The sequence below is a fragment of the Manis pentadactyla genome, chromosome 5, assembly GCF_030020395.1.
Source record: "Manis pentadactyla isolate mManPen7 chromosome 5, mManPen7.hap1, whole genome shotgun sequence".
Lineage (NCBI taxonomy): Eukaryota > Metazoa > Chordata > Mammalia > Pholidota > Manidae > Manis > Manis pentadactyla.
The window spans coordinates 70,051,098-70,069,034 of record NC_080023.1 but is presented as its reverse complement, the minus strand read 5'-3'; the positions used below and the strand labels follow the sequence as shown (position 1 = coordinate 70,069,034).

At 38.4% G+C, this 17,937-nt stretch overlaps 1 protein-coding gene across 2 annotated transcripts in view; it reads right to left on the bottom strand.

Moving 5' to 3' along the window:
- Positions 1-1,722: 1,722 nt before the first annotated feature.
- CDS1 (CDP-diacylglycerol synthase 1) overlaps positions 1,723-17,937 on the bottom strand; it is a 69,050-nt gene continuing 52,835 nt past the window's right edge. For both annotated transcript variants that reach the window (XM_057502411.1, XM_036906351.2), the window contains 4 exons: positions 12,003-12,155; positions 10,500-10,619; positions 8,383-8,486; positions 1,723-3,631 (listed from right to left, as the gene is read on the bottom strand). In XM_057502411.1, the coding sequence (XP_057358394.1) occupies positions 3,502-3,631; positions 8,383-8,486; positions 10,500-10,619; positions 12,003-12,155 (507 nt within the window). In that variant the 3' untranslated portion in view covers positions 1,723-3,501. The remainder of the gene's footprint in view (positions 3,632-8,382; positions 8,487-10,499; positions 10,620-12,002; positions 12,156-17,937) is intronic.

The window sequence follows — 17,937 nt, the reverse complement described above, 5'->3', positions numbered from 1 at the left end:
CGCCCTGATCAGTAATCCACCTTGTGTGGCATTTACCTCCCTCTCCCGCTCTGTGATTAGGCGAAAAACTTCTAGTTCTAACGTTTATCTTAGTGCCAGAACAAAGCACAGTGCAAAGTACCTGGTGTATGTTTGAGGTTTGCTGAGGTGAACTGATGGGCTGTCTACCAATCAAGCGACACTTACCACCATGTAAATCAGATGCAGCCGAAGATGTGGTTACCTTTTCTCTGGGCCATATCAAACTGTTACTTCCCACAAGAGAGGAGCAGATAGGAAGGAGGAAAGAAACTAAGGATTACTAATCAGCTTCTCTTTCCTGGACACAAATCAAGGCATGTGCATATGAGTTTTCATTTAATCCTTAAAAAAACAATCCTAGGAACTAGGAATAATGAATGATCTTAGAACATGCTAAATGAAAACTGGGATGGGTGGAGAAAGGCTGTCCAAGACAGACAAGTGGGAATGTGCACAGCTGGGTCTTCAGACACCAAACCCATTCATTTGCTCAGAAGCTTGAGGGCCTAGGGAGTGCTGGCACTGACCAGATACTGAGAACACAATGGCCAATCAAAACTGATGCCATTCAGCCTCCACACAGCTTCAAACTCTCATGAGGCCCATCATCAGATAATGTTCCATTGATCAGAGAGCCAGAAGAAGTGTGTAATTATAAGCTGTGGCAAGTACAGACATTCAGGACTCTGTTAAGAGGGCACCACCTCCCAACAAACACACACGTCCAGCCATCACCAGAGCGCATCCATCCTCGGCCCTGAAGATGTTGCTGTACCTACTGGTGATGGAATATATACAATATGCAATCCTTACGTACATCTGTTGTCATTTTGTAAGCACTAGTTGAATGAATGTTTCGTCTCCAATGAGAAAACAGCACAACAAAGTCAAAATATGATTTATTTTCCTATCTCAGTAAAAGATTCAAAGAACTGACTGACATATAAGCTGTCACACCCATATACAATATATGTACAGTTTCTACTTTTCCTTTTCCACTGACAAGGTGACACTAACTTTGTTCAAAGTACAAGATACAATAAATGAGAAAAAAGGGAGGGGGTCTTTCATTCTCAGACAGTAAATGTATACACACCACCACAAGGAGGGAAACACTGAGGAACCATTTGCATCCCGCAGGTTAAAAAGTCAAGCAGTTAGTACCATCAGAGTACCTCCAAAAATAGCAAGTATGGAACAATTAGCCATTACTGTGAAGGAACTTTCTAAACTTGATTTTTTCTTCTACCACCTTGCTACAAATAACCCTCTTCACAGTGCAAATATAAAAATGATCAAAGGGTTTTATGGCAATCTTTTGCTAAAATATATTGTATTTTAATATATGTGCTATAAAAGTACACTAAAAAGGTCCATCTTTAGAACTGTTAAAAGTAAGAATTTACTTTTTTACATATAATGTACACCCAACTCTAAAAGCACATTTGAGGAAAGCTACTATTGTGACCCCAAATATTTTTAGTTTCCTTTTTTGTTTATAATAATGTTGATTTTATAATACATGTATTCAGTAGTGCTTTCTTGTAATTCTGTATTGCAGGGCCTCACCCATCATTTTAAATAAGAATATGGAGGGAACCATGTATCTCCAAGGAATTCTTATCATGTAAATCTCAAGCTTTCAACATGAGTTCCTATCATAACATTTTCATTTATTTTTTAAGCTTTGGTATGCCAAACTTTTATGATCAACATTTGGAGCTATAAATGAAGCAAATAAAAATAAGAGATGTTGAAAATTTAACTTGCAGGTAGCCTGATCTTACAAGTGGTCATTCCCTCCTGCAGAAACATCCAGTGCCAACTCTAGGTTTTTATGGAGCAGTGTGACATCACTGACTGAGCACATCCAGTGATGATAAATCTACTGAATGCATGCCAAGAAACTAGACTCTTGGTACCAAGTTCAACTATACTATAACCATGCAGTACACATGATAAAACTGCTAGTTACATATTACATCTGTAGGAACCAGGCATATCTATAATCTTTTATTTTAGCTGTAGTAGAACAGAAATACAAAATAATTGAGAGCCATTTCTGATTTAAACCAAAATATTTACTCTTTTAAAAATACATCTATTTTTCCTCTCTGAACATTTAGCCAAGGAGCTCCAGCCAATTTTGAAAGGTTTAGTGCTGTTCAGTACAATATATATGGTTGTACAGATCACTTAGCAATGGTATTTTATTTACATTCACTGAAGAGAATAAATTTCTTATCTGGTTACAGTGTCCAGTCCACCAAAGGAAAGGCTTGACATTTGTGTGCTTTTTGTTCTTGGTGGGAATCACTTCTGCTTGATTTTCCTTCTTGGAAGAAAATAAAATAACCAGCTGATGTTCTCAGATTTTATGACATGATGTGAAAAAGAAATGGGACAAATATTAGCTCCTACCGTGGAGTTGGTCTGAGATTGGGTCTCCAGGCAGATCTTCCTTCTTCCTGGGTGAGGGTCCAGGGGGTACACAGGGAACTGGGAAGGAGGCACCTAGGGCACAGGTGTGCACAGCCCCTTCTGCAGACAGACCACTTGAGCTTGGCCGAGAACCCTCTTCTTGGCTTCAGCTATCATCCCGGTTGCTACCCTCTCTACTGATCTTACATGCTTACAGATCCAGAAGTTAGTTAGGGAAACCAGTTGGCAGAGAACCAAGAGGTGGCCTGTGCCACGTGTCACTGTCTTAGGTTGCCTCCCGCACCATCATCTGTTGAGATAGCCTGTGGGGGAATATGTACATTACATTCTTCACAGCAGAATTCCCCTTGGTTTCTCCTGGAAGTTTTTGTGAGGTCTTGTTTTTCCAAACAATTTTATCAGAAGTAGTGTATGATATCTACTTGCTCTAGCAGGCCAATAATGGTAGAAAATTCAAGCCTCCCTCTCTTGAATTTTGAGCTTACCTCAAAGTTTTTCCTTGGCAAATGATTACTTCTTTGAGAAGTGGACATTTTTTTGGGTGAGTTGGGGGGCTAGATCAGCCCTTCAGAAAATACTTCCTTTTAAAGAAGAGGGACTACAGGAGAAATAAAGTCCTCTTGTGCCTTACTCAAAATATTTTGCTAAAATTATGAGCAGTTCCAAGTGCAAAAGTAAATATTTGTGTAAAGGGCACACTGCCAGGTGCAATCTTAAGACATCTCATTTCACTTATTTTATACTGTTTGACTCTTTAAAACACTAAATCTTTAAAATTACAAAACCTAGCAAGTAAGGGGAAGGAAGTTCACATCAGCAAATACACTTTAGAAGAAGTACAGGATATTTTGCCAACAATTTGCTACTTATTTCTTAACTTAGAGCAAGTAAGTGTTAAATATCCACAGTAATTTCAGAGAAGAAACATTCATGTCTGTAAAACTTCAATCTATTGCATTTTAAATAATTAAATAAGTTCATCTATCAGTGCTTTTCTGTAGAATTCTTTATTGACAGTCCTTCCCTCTCTGGGTCCAGTTACACCTTCAAGGTGGGCTGCAGGATCCCCTTCTCAATGAGATGGGTCTTCAGGGTCTTATATATATTTAACTGCTGTTCTGGTTGGAGCACCAACAACTGCTGGAGCACTTTGCTGGGATTGGGACCCCTGACAACAAAGCAGAAAAATCAGTTACACTATTTTAAGACAGCTAAAGGAAGGAGAGAATTGCAATTTAAATAAACCATGGACTTAAGTGTAGAGTAGCAATCTTCACAGAATTGAAACAACTCTTGCTCAGAACTCACTGCAAAGCCCAACGTTAGTGTCAAGGGAGAAAAAACACGGAACTACACTGCACTGAGAGGCGTACATCTCACAAACACAAAACCCAGGAACAACAGTAGGCAATTTAAGGGGTGCAGATCTAAGTTCTCAAAAGGGCAACTTGAGTTACAGGTGGGGATAAATAATGGGTCATGCGACTGGTTGGACACAACACGAAAACTATCCTGTAAGGACAGGAGCAAAATTCCTGATGGATCAGGATAAATCCAAAGGGGACAAGAAAATACACTTTAAAATTTTTATCTTCAAAGAAACTTCAGACAATGGAAAGTATTTTGTTCATAGTTCCCTGGGGAACTGAACATTCAAGAGACAGAACACAAAGGTCCTAAGCCTAGCACTGAAGCCCTTACCCAGGATCTGAAATAGCCCCAGCATTCAGTCAAAGAAAGCCTTAGGTCAGCTCTCAATACAGGAAACAACAAAAAAAAGCGGATCAGCTCTAGAAAAAAGGAGGGCAAGAGGCCTCTCCTCGAGCAGCTTCCTCCAGAGAGCAGCTCCAACATCCCTGCTCCAGCCCGTCTCCTCCCAGCCTTCAGTAGTGCACTCTGGGTTGGAAGAGGTCTTGGCCAGGACTCCCACCCTCCCCCTCTCACTGCTGTGACCCTGTGCCAGTCAGGAGACTGCGATTTCCCACACCTGGACTCTAGAACTCAACCCATTTATAAACTAGAGCTCACCTATGTGATTTTCTAAGTGCTAGTTTGTCAAATTCAGATTTTACTGTGTGTGTACTGTTCTTTGCAATTTCTATAGTCCCTTTGAATAAGAAAAGCAGAGTATGGTTTACTTTCTGTGAAGAGTGATTAGTAAAACCTAATGGGGGAAAAGCAAGACACAGTAATATGTGGAGAATGGCACAGAATTCTGCAACAGTTACATGGGTAACTAAACTGATGACTAATAAGGACTGTTCAAATGGAATTACAGGAAGTAGAAAATCCAGTAATAAAGAAATGTCTACTATATAGTGATATCACAATGGAAAATATTTGATTTAAAAAACTGCAGAATAGTGAGCATTAGCCATCCCTGGGTCACCTTCATACATGGACTCAACTCATTTGCTAAAAACAGAAGCCGTATGTCTCTCACAGCCACAGTCTATTCAAGACACAGCTTGTCTTACATTTCTTCAAAAGATTCAGCAACTTCATAACATAAATCCAGCATAGGGGCCCACAGAGAAAAGGAAGGCTTTTCTAGCAAGTTCAGCTAAATGCAAAATTATGTCAGCAGGGGCTCCCAGCTAGTCGCATTCTGGCACTAGCACTGTATTTTTATCATCTAAATATTTGTTTCCAAATGGCGGGCAACATGGCTCAGCATGATTGCTCTCTACTGAGAGAACAGCAGGTTAAAAAAAAAATTTAATGCCCTAAAGCTTCCATGTTCTGAAAATAAAGAGGTCCAAGGATTTAACCACTAATTATTAATATTCAAATTATCACTAAGTAAATGAGTTAAGTACTCCAATTAAAAATACAAAGATTCAACTAGATTCTAAAAAACAAAATCCACTATATGCTTGTCACAAGAGAAATACACACTTTAAATGTAAGCATAAAGGAATGCTACAAATAAGAGGACAAAGAAGAATTATGCAAACACTGACCAAAAGAAGGCTTATGTACTGTTCTAATATCTGACAAAATAGGCTATAAGCAACTAGTATATAAAGAAGGATATTATGCAATAACATTAGGATAAATTCAACAGGGAAACAAATATGACAGTCCTAAATGTATGTATAGCTAAAACAACCTCGAAATATATAAAGCAAAAACTGACAGTACTAAAAATCGACAAAAACTCTTCATCAATTTATAGACAAACTGATAGAATGAACGGACGGAAAAAACAAACCAAAAAATCAGTACAGAAGATTTACTTAAACTTCACCTAATTGGCATATATAATATCATATCCAGAAACTGAAGAATGCACATTTATTTCAGTTGCACATGGAACACATACTGAACAGACAACATGCTGGGACATAAGGCAAGTCACAACAAATATGAAATACTCAAATAATAAAGAGCATGTTTTCTGTTGGACAACTATATGCAAAAGAATGAGACTGGACCACTGTCTTACACCAGACACAAAAATAAACTTGAAATGGACTGAAGATCTAAATAAAAGACCTAAACCATAAAACTACTACAAGAAAGCACACGCAGTAAACTCCTGAACACTGACTGGCATTAGTAATTTTTTTTCTGGATGTCTCCCCAGGTATGGGCAACAAAAGCAAAAATAGACAAGTGGGATACATGAAACTAAAGAGCTTCTGCACTGCAAAGGAAACCATCAACAAAACAAAAAGACAACCTACTGAATGGGAGAATATATTTGCAAATGATATACCCAACAAGGGATTAATATCCAAAACATCAAGAACTCACCAAACCCAACACCAAAAAACAATTAATCCAACTAAAAAATGGGTAGAGAACCCAAACATTTTTCCAAAGACATACAGATGGCCAACAGACATATGAAAAGATACTCCATTAATCATCAGGGCCATGCACATCAGTACCATAATGTGGTATCATGTCCCCCTAGTCAGGATGGCTGTTGCCAAAAAGACAAGAACAACAACTATTGGCGAAGATGTGGAGAAAAGGGAGCCCTCCTACACTGCAGTGGGAATGTAAATTGGTGCGGGCATTGTGGCAAGAGGTATAGGGGTTCCTCAAAAAATTAAAGATACCATACTACCCAGAATTCCACTTCTGGGAACTTACCCAAAGACAACAAAATCACTAATTTGAAAAGATAATATGCCCCCCTATGTTTATCACAGCATTATTTACAATAGCCAAGATATGGAAACAAGCTAAGGCTCCATCAATAAATAAAGACGTGGTATATTATACACAAAAGAATATTACTCAACCATAAAAAAAGAATAAAACCTTGCCATCTGTGACAACATGGATGGACCTAGAGGGTATTATGCTAAGTGAAATAAGTCAGACAAAGATAAATAGCATATGATTTCACTTATTTGTGGAATCTAAAAAAATAAAACAAATGAAGAAACAAAATAGACTCATAAACATGATGAACAAACTGGTGGTTGTCATGGAGGAAAAGAAGAAAGAAGAACAAACTTCCAATTATTAAAGAAATAAGTCACAGGGATGAAAAATATAGCATAGACAATATAGTCAATAATATTGCAATAACTCTGTATGGTGACATAACTACACTGTGGTGAGCACCTGCAGTGAATATAATTGTTGAATCACTGTTGTACAGCTGAAACCAATATAATACTGTATATTAACTATATTTCTATTGGAGAAAAGCAAAAAACCAAAGGGAAGAGTATAAAAATCTCCATTTGTCTGAAAACTAATCAGTATACTTCTAAATAATCTACATGTCAAAGAATAACACTAGAAATTAGTAAATATTTGTAACAGAATAATGAAGATACAAATGCAATGTGCAGGATGATAATAAAGCAGTATTAAGAGGAAATTTAAGTTTTATCTCAAGAAGCTCCAGGCAGAACAAACAACCTAAAGAAAGGGGAATGGATGAAAGGTGAACCTGACCCACAGGGAGACACAAAACGAATACACAACATAGGAAGTTACCAACGCCAGCATCTGATACTTTGAAAAGATGGATGAAATAGAAAAAACTAATGGATTGCTCAAGAAAAATAAAAGTCAATACGAAAATTTTCACGCTGCTATGGGTATACACATATAATGTGTACTTAGGGATTTAAAAACAGGACTTTCACTCCAAATAACTACAAAGGAAATCCATGTTTTCTATGGCTCAGACACTAGCAGAGACACCAGGAAGTTCACGTGGCTGCTATGGTTAGCTTTCCCACCCCCGACTGGCATTTCAGAGCAGATCTACAACATTAAGCTTTTATTACAGAATAAAAGAGAATAAACCACCCTATATAAAACAGCAATACCCCTCACTCACCCCACCTCTCCTCATACCCCACATATTTATTCTTCTAGCTTTATTCTTCTCCATGGCACTTAACCCACGGAACGCACTGGATTGATTTGCTTATTGTCTGCTTCTTCCCCTCCTTCCTCCAACTCCCCAATACAAATGCAAGCTCTGAGGGCAGGGGCTCGTTGGGCTGGTCCTCTGCTTACCCGTGACCAGGATATTCCCCAACACATAATAGACACCCAGGCAATAACTGGTGGACTGCATAAATTATAACATCCCTCTCCTTTTTAATTCTTGGTATTCACTATCATTGTAATACCCACAGTTGAGAAATTAAGTCTTCTGATGTTCCAATCCAGCACCACATAACTGGATTTTAACTCAGTGCTATTAAAGATCATGGCATACACTGTTGTTTCTTTAAATTGTTCAAATGTATGTTAAGTTATTATAATTTAACCATACTGCTCAGGGCTAAAGTGTGACATAACTCCAGGGCCCACCATTCCCTTTTGGTATTATAGATTACCAATGACAGAAAGAGTAACTCATTCAAACTAATGCCCATGAAGATGAGAACTCAAAGAAATCATCTAATAAAACAGTTTTCAAAAGTCTAAAAATACCTTATAAAACTTGTGATGTACACATGAACAAAAGTTGCCATCAAATACTGACAATCAAATCTGTCCATTATTCCGCCATGTCCAGGTATGGTGTTTGCAAAATCCTTCAGAAACAAACATATTAGCAATTTTTTTAAAAATCACTTGCTATAAAACTCTTATCTGTAAATGTCTCTTTGGCAATATAGACTCTACCACTGGATTTCCCCACTAAATACAAACTTATTAAAACGTGCAACAGATTAAAATCACATCTTTCCAGTATGTGCCTATATTAGAATGATTACTGAGTTGACCAGCAGCATTCAAGTAACAGCAATTAAATATTAAATCTAGGACTAACACTTTATAGTTAATAAAACTTTTTGAAATTAAAAGTGCTGTCAGCTCTTACTAATCTATTATGGTTATAACCTACTTTTCTGTTTAACCAGAAACTATTTAGGGAGCTATTTTAGTGTTGTTGATAGATGTAAAATTGGTTCTAACTCATGTTTATCCTCATATCTTACTCTGAAATAGACATTTTACTCCTGTGATGATTATTTTTTCTTCTTAAGTTTTAGGGTAAAGAGAAAATAAAAGTAGTTCTTTTGGGACCCTTCAGTCCATTAAATGGCCAAATCGAGGGAATGGTTAGTAAGCCTCTGCAAACTGACTTTGTAGAGACATATCCACATGTCTGAGTACCCAGCAAATGGAAAGGACTAATTGCTCCTCTGGTTTACTCAGGCAAGCTAAAAATATCTAAAATGCCATCGCAATTACACCTTCATTTCACACATGCAAAAAAGTCTTACCATTCAACAAGATACCTTGGACTGGAGACCATTAAAGAAATATCATTCTAAATATAACATTTCACTGTTTGAAACAATTACTGAAAAATTCTTTGGTTACTTTTTGCCAACCCATTTCCTTCCTTCTCTTCCATCCTAACTGAACTTACAAGAAAGTCAAATTGATGACTCAATTCTCCTCTGCTGTTGGCAGCCTTCCTAGGACACTTGTCATGTGTGGCTGTGGCTGTGGTTCTTTGTGGACACGTATTATCTCCCTTAGTTGGTGGTGAGCATTTGGGAACAGGGATACCATCTTACACACGTTTCTATATTGCATTCCACCTAACAGAGTATCTTCCCCTCTCCAGGTGTTCACTGAGTTTATTTCCCTGGCTCCTTGGGCCCTACATGATCTGGTCCCACCAGCCTCTGCAGACTGATCTACTCTCCCATAGCCACACCGTTCTTACTGCCCTTCAAGCAAGACTGAGCTTCTCTGAACTCCTTTGACTCAGTGGAGCTCCCTCCTTAGACCTCTCTGTGGGACTCTCCTTTTCTCAGATCCCAGCTCAAATGCCACCTCCTCAGAGAAGCCTGCCTGACCACCCCACCTTCAGTAGCCACTCTCTAACTCCTAATGGCACAATATTCCATCCTAACTTAGGCCATGAGGAGAGCTGAGATAATAATGTATCACTTTATTTATGAGAATCTAAAACTTAAAATGTAGGGATTAATTTTAAGTATCTGGGAAAGGAATCAGCAAACTGTCCCATTGACCAAGTCTAGCCCACTGCCTGTTTCAGCAAATAAAATTTTACTAAAACCCAGCCATGCCCATTCATTGTACACTGTCCATGGGACTTTCACACTACGGTGGCAGAGTTGAGAGTTGAGTAGTTGTGATACGATTATAAATGTATGATCCGGACTTTATTCAGAGTTTGCCAACCCCAACCTCGGGCAGTTACGTATCCCGAGGCTTTCTCACCTGTGCTTCAGTGAGATCGTGGCAAGATACTAAACTTCAGACAATTCATGGCTGGATTCTAGGATGAGCACTTAAAGGACGAAGATTCTGTGTTTGTCCCCACATTATGGGAAATATGCCATTTCTATAAATGAGATTGGCAAGACACTTTAAACTGTGTTTCTATAACATACAAAAACCCAAAAAGAAGGAACACATGCAAATCAGCCAGGAAGCATTTCTGTGTGGCCATAGTTTGTAAAAGTTTTTGCCTATGGGTTGTGTAGGACCAACAGAGAACCATATTCCAACTGTATCTCCTAATTATATTCTCTAAAAATGTAACAAAGAATCTAAACACACACCTTGATTTTGAAAGCTCTTTTGAATCCACTGGCAAAGAAGCCTCCAAATGGGCCAATCAAAGATGCAAACGTTGAAAGAGCAATGCTATGTATCTGGAAAGGATACAAGCTTACTGTTTCCTGAAAAGGAAAAAAAGGGTTGGGGGGTTAAATTGCCTTAAAATTGTATTTGAGCAGGCCACCTAAACTAAGAACCATGATATAAACAGTAAGTCAAAGCATATATCACATTTTTGTTAGTTTCACAAGCTTTCAGAATTATGGAGAAAAACATATTGTAAGCTCTCATTACCATGCTCTACTTGGCCATAATTCTCCATTCTCTAAGTAAGCACAATGATAGCACCTGGCACACTAAACTCTTGCAGCTAATAGGCTACTTTCTAGTTCATCTAGACTTCTACAACACTTGAGTTGCAGGCTTACCAAGAATCAGTTCATTTGTGAATTTGTTTTTTACCAGTAGTACTTTTTGTAATTATAATGTATTTTCATTTTGTATTTTATTTCATTTTAATTTTATATGACAAAATGAGGGAAAAGTTGGTCCTTCTTTTAAGTTGCCTAAAAAGGACTACCAAAGTGAGCATCAGCAAGATGATCATAGAAGATGTGAGGAGGGAATTGTAAATATTGAGATGTATTCTGAAATTATTTTATAAATTCTTAGTTCTTGTTCCACTTTAAACAAATTAAAACTACAAATTGTAGACAATGCATAACAGGTATGGTTTAAGAAAAATCTCTGGGAACACCAATCTTTGGACCTGTTCTCAAACAATGGCCTTGGTCTAATCAAGAATGTCAGTATCAAAAAGTTTTATAGCAGGTAACAGATGGTTTGGACATTGAAAATTCTTGGAATCCATGTACTGAACACTCACTCAACAAGAGAAATAATTGTTGGTTAACCTGCTTCTCAAAAATATGGACTTTTGTTAAAAATGTTTCAGATACATGGGTGTGCATGCACAAATACACATTCGATTCCTCACTCTAACCAACCACCCTCCAGTCCTGATGGCACACATTAGCAGGGTTCTACCAGACAGCATGTCAGTATCCTTCAGTGAGAGACCTAGTGTTGCCTTTAAATGGCTTCAGTGTGCTTTTGGAAGGGAAACTGATTTTTAGAAGCACATTTTTCTGTACTGGTAAAGTTCCCCTAAAAATCAGGGAATCTTTGAGCTAGTGAATCTTAATTAAGTTTTAAATTGAGTCAATTCAGACCAGTTTCATGTGAAACTCATTTTAACCCATTTGATTTGTAAAAATCTAAGGAACTGGTTTGTGATAGTAATATTCATTTTATGTTCAAGAAAGGGCAATCACAAGGAGATAGAATATATAGCTGATGCTAAGGAAATAGTGAAACCATTTCTGTATTAAACTAAAAATTGAGTTAAAAATTCTTCAGAAATCAATTTCTTATAAAAATCTTATTCTACTTTTAAAGGAAGCTTAATCTTTGAGATAGAGGATCCCTAGGCATGTTTATCTTACCTGTCTCAACACTGCCTTTAGAAAGGGAGGAAGTGAATAACTCTGAAGCTGGAAAAGTTCTGAGGGTTCGCATTCTGTAACAAAGGAGTTTATATCACTTCGGTACTCCACTGGGCAGACGAAGTACTGGTATTTGGATAACACATAGGCAGCCTGCATAACAAGGCAAGGGTTTGTGAAACACTGAATGAAAAAATACATATATATATATATAAATAAATATGCACATGTGTGTGTCAAAAAAAGCCACAGATAGAATACCAAAATTTCTCTGCATTCCTATTTTGCTATGTATCTTAAAAGTTAAATGGTCATGACTGGCACAATAGAAGACTTTGAAAAGCTACTAGAGAATTGAGAGAGGAGAAGCCAAGATGGCGGCATGAGTAGGGCAACAGAAATCTCCTCCCAAAATCATATATATTTTTGAAAATACAACAAATACAACTATGCCTAACAGAGAGACCAGAAGATACAGGACACCAGCCAGGCTACATCTACATCTGCAAGAACTCAGCGTCTCATGAAAAGGGTAAGACACAAAGCCATGACCCAATGGGACCTGAGCACTCCCCCAACCCCAGCTCACCAGCGGGAGAAAAAGAATCAGAGTGGGGAGGGAGTGGAAGCCCAGGACCGCTAAATAACCAGCCCTAGTACTCTGCACCAGGAAGACAGATGCACATTGCATGGTGTGCTGGATATTAGAGAAACGGAAAAGTAAAATCTGCAACTGGGTCCCCACAGCCGGCTCCCCTGGGACAAAAGAAAAGTGAGTGCATTTTGAAACTCTTAAAGGGACAGGGGTTTAACAGCTGGACGGAATCATCCTGGCACACTTAGCCCAGCAGGCTGGGAATCCTGAAGAACTTCAGGCACCCTAACCCCCTGGGTGGCAACACAGCCTTGAAGCCCCTCACAGCAATAAGCAGCCTGCCATTCATTCCCCCCAGCCAGCGCTGCCCCGCCACAGCAGCGGAGCAGTCAGACAGCAGTCGTACCCAGAGCAACCACCCAGAGTCTTCTTCCAGCGCACAGCTGCCTGAGACAGACCCTGAGACTGCCACAGGCACACAGCTACCCAGCACAGAGGAAGCGGGAGCAAGGTGTGAAGGGGTGGCATTCTTGCAGGAGAACACACCCGGTGTGCCTGCCACACCCCACAGGGCTCTGGGCTACCCCGAGGGCTGCCCTGCTCACAGCAGCTCCAGGGATGGCCCGGAGGCTGCTCCCAGTGTTGGGTAAACAACACAGGCAGTGGAGAAGGGCAAGGTGACCAGCAAGCAGGAAAGGACTTTGTTCTCCCAGCTGACACACATGCCACCTGCCTATGACTACCTCTATTGCCATGAAAAGGCAGAAGAATCTGGTCCAGTCAAGAATCACCCAGACAACCCCAGAGAGAGGGCCTGGGGAGATAGATAAAACCAATCTTCCTAAAAAAGAATTCAAAATAAAGGTTATAACCATGCTGATGGACCTGCAGAGAAATATGCAAGAGCTAAGGGTTGAAGTCAGGAGGGAGATCACAGAAATGAAACAATCTCTGGAAGAACTTAAGAGAAGACTGGATGAGGTGCAAGAGACTGTTAATGGAATAGAAATCAGAGAACAGGAATACAGAGAAGCTGAGGCAGGGAGAGATAAAAGGATCTCCAGGAATGAAGCATATTAAGAAAACTGTGTGACCAATCCAAATGGAACAATATTCACATTATAGGGGTAGCAGAAGAAGAAGAAAGAGAAAAAGGGAAAGTGTCTTTGAAGAAATAATTGCTGAAAACTTCCCCAAACTGGGGGAGGAAATACTCTATCAGACCATGAAAGCCCACAGAACTCCCAACACAAGGGACCCAAGGAGGACAACACCAAGATTTATAGTAATGAAAATGGCAAAGATCAAAGACAAGGACAGAGCATGAAAGACAGCCAGAGAGAGAAAAAAGGTCACCTACAAAGGAAAACCCATCAGGCTATCATCACACTTCTCAACAGAAACCCTACAGGCCAGAAGAGAATGGCATGATATATTTAATGCAATGAAACAGAAGGACCTTGAACCAAAGATACTGTATCCAGCAAGATTATCATTTAAGTATGCATGAGTGATTAAACAATTTCCAGACAAGCAAAAGTAGAGGGAATTTGCCTCTCACAAACCACCTCTACAGGATATTTTAAAGGGAATGCTCTAGATGGAAGCACTCCTAAGGCTAAATAGATGTCACCAGAGAAAATAAAATCACAGCAAAGAAAGCAGATGAACCAAATACTAACTAAAGGCAAAAAATAAAATCAACTATTCACAAAAGCAGTCAAAGGAAACACAAAAGAGTACAGAATAAAACACCTAACATACAAGGAATGGAGGAGGAAGAATAATAAGGGAGAGAAATAAAGAATCATCACACTGTGTTTATGATCGCTTAATAAGTGAATTAAGTTAGACGGTTAGACACTAAAGAAGCTACCCTTGAACCTTTCATAACCACAAATCTAAAGCCTGCAATGGCAATAAATAAACATCTTTCAATAATGACCCTAAATGTAAATGGTCTGAATGCACCAATCAAACGACACAGAGTAATAGAATGGATAAAAAAGCAAGACCCATCTACATACTGTTTACAAGAGACTCACCTCAAACCAAAAGACATACAAAGACTAAAAGTGAAGGAATGGAAAAAGATATTTCATGCAAACAATAGGGAGAAAAAAGCAGGTGTTGCAGTACTAGTATCAGACAAAATAGACTTCAAAACAAAGAAAGTAACAAGAGATAAAGAAGGACATTACATAATGGTAAAGGGGTCATTCCAACAAGAGGATATAACCATTATAAATATATATGCACCCAATACAGGAGCACAAACATATGTGAAACAAATACTAACAGAATTAAAGGGGGAAATAGAATGCAATGTACTCACTTTAGGAAACTTCAACACACCACTCACTCCGAAGGACAGATCCACCAGACAGAAAATAAGTAAGGACACAGAGGCACTGAACAACACACTAGAACAGATGGACCTTACAGACATCTACAGAACCCTACACCCAAAAGCAGCAGGATACACATTCTTCTCAAGTGCACATGCAACATTTTCCAGAATAGATCACATACTAGGCCACAAAAAGAGCCTCAGTAAATTCAAAAAGATTGAAGTTCTACCAACAAACTTCTCAGACCACAAAGGTATAAAACTAGAAATTAATTGTACAAAGAAAACAAAAAGGCTCACAAACACATGGAGGTTGAACAACATACTCCTAAATAATCAATGGATCAATGACCAAATTAAAACAGAGATCAAGCAATATATGGAGACAAATGACAACAACAGCACAATGCCTCAACTTCTGTGGGATGCAGTGAAGGCAGTTATAAGAGGGAAGTATATAGCAATCCAGGCCTATTTAAAGGAATAACAATGCCAAATGAATAGCCTAAAGTCACAATTATTGAAACTGGAAAAAGAAGAAAAAGTGAGGCCCAAATTCAGCAGCAGGAGGGACATAATAAAGATCAGAGAAGAAATAAATAAAATTGATAAAAATAAAACAATAGATAAAAGCAATGAAACCAAGAACTGGTTCTTTGAGAAAATTAAAAAAATAGATAAACCCCTAGCCAGACTTATTAAGAGAAAAAGAGAATCTACACACATAAACAGAATCAGAGTTAAGAAAGGAAAAATCACAACGGACCGCACAGAAGTATAAAGAACTATTAGAGAATACTATGAAAATCTATATGCTAACAAGCTGGGAAACCTAGGAGAAATGGACAACTTCCTAGAAAAATACAACCTTCCAAGACTGACCAAGAAAGAAACAGAAAATCTAAACAGACCAATTACCAGCAATGAAATTGAATCGGTAATCAAAAAACTGCCCAAGAACAAAATCACTGGTCCAGATGGATTCACCACTGAATTTTATCAGATATATAGAGAAGATATAATACCCATTCTCCTTAAAGTTTTCCAAAAAATAGAAGAGGAGGGAATACTTCCAAACTCATTCTATGAAGCCAGCATCACTCTAATACTTAAACCAGGCAAAGGCCCCACCAAAAAAGAAAATTACAGACCAATATCCCTGATGAACATAGACGCAAAAATACTCAACAAAATATTAGCAAACCAAATTCAAAAATACATCAAGAGGATCATATACCATGATCAAGTGGGATTTATCTCAGGGATGCAAGGAGGGTACAATATTCAAAAATCCATCAACACCATCCACCACATCAACAAAGAGAAGGACAATAATCACATGATCATCTCCATAGATGCTGAAAAAGCATTCAACAAAATTAAACACCCATTCATGATAAAAACTCTCAACAAAATGGGTATACAGGGTAAGTACCTCAACATAATAAAGGCCATATATGACAAGCCCACAGCCAACATCATACTTAACAGCGAGAAGCTGAAAGCTTTTCCTCTAAGATTGGGAACAAGACAGGGATGCCCACATTCCCCACTGTTATTCAACATAGTACTGGAAGTCCTAGCCATGGCAATCAGACAAAACAAAGAAATACAGGGCATCCAGATTGGTAAGGAAGAAGTCAAACTGTCACTATTTGCAGATGACATGATATCGTACATAAAAAACCCTAAAGACTCCACTCCAAAACTACTAGAACTAATATCTGAAATCAGCAAAGTTTCAGGATACAAAATTAATACACAGAAATCTGTTGCTTTCCTATACACTAATGATGAACTAGCAGAAAGAGAAATAAGGAAAACAATTCCATTCACAATTGCATCAAAAAGAATAAAATACCTAGGAATAAACCTAACCAAAGAAGTAAAAGACTTATACCTTGAAAACAACAAGACTCAAGAGAAATTAAAGAGGACACTAACAAATGGAAACTCATCCAATGCTCTTGGCTAGGAAGAATTAATATTGTCAAAATGGCCATCCTGCCTAAAGCAATCTAGAGATTCAATGCAATCCCTATCAAACTACCAACAGCATTCTTCAACAAACTGGAACAAATAGTTTTAAAATTCCTATGGAACAACAAAAGACCCTAAATAGTGAAAGCAATCCTGAGAAGGAAGAATAAAGCTGGGGGTGGGGGTGTCTCACTTCCCAACTTCAAGCTCTACTACAAATTCACAGTAATCAAGACAATTTGGTACTGGCACAAGAACAGAGCCACAGATCAGTAGAACAGAATAGAGAGTCCAGATATTAACTCAAGCATATACAGTCAATTAGTATACAATAAAGGAGCCATGGACATACAATGGGGAAATGACAGTCTCTTCAACAGCTGGTGTTGGCAAAACTGGACAGCCACATGTAAGAGAATGAAACTGGATCACTGTATAACCCCACACACAAAAGTAAATTCGAAATGGATCAAAGACCTGAATGTAAGTCATGAAACCATAAAACTCTTAGAAAAAAACATAGGCAAAATTCTCTTGGACATAAATATGAGCAGCTTCTTCACAAACATATCTCCCCGGGCAAGGGAAACAAGAGCAAAAATGAACAAGTGGGAATATATCAAGCTGAAAAACTTCTGTACAGCAAAGGACACCATTAATAGAACAAAAACGCATTCTACAGTATGGGAGAATATATTCATAAATGACAGATCCGATAAGGGTTTGACATCCAAAATATATAAAAAGCTCACGCACCTCAACAAACAAAAAGCAAATAATCCAATTAAAAAATGGGCACAGGATCTGAACACACACTTCTCCAAAGAAATTCAGATGGCCAACAGACACATGAAAAGATGCTCCACATCCTAATCATCAGAGAAATGCAAATTAAAACCACAGTGAGATATCACCTCATACCAGTAAGGATCACCACCACCCAAAAGACAAACAACAACAAATGTTGGCGAGGATGTGGAGAAAGGGGAACCCTCCTACACTGCTGGTGG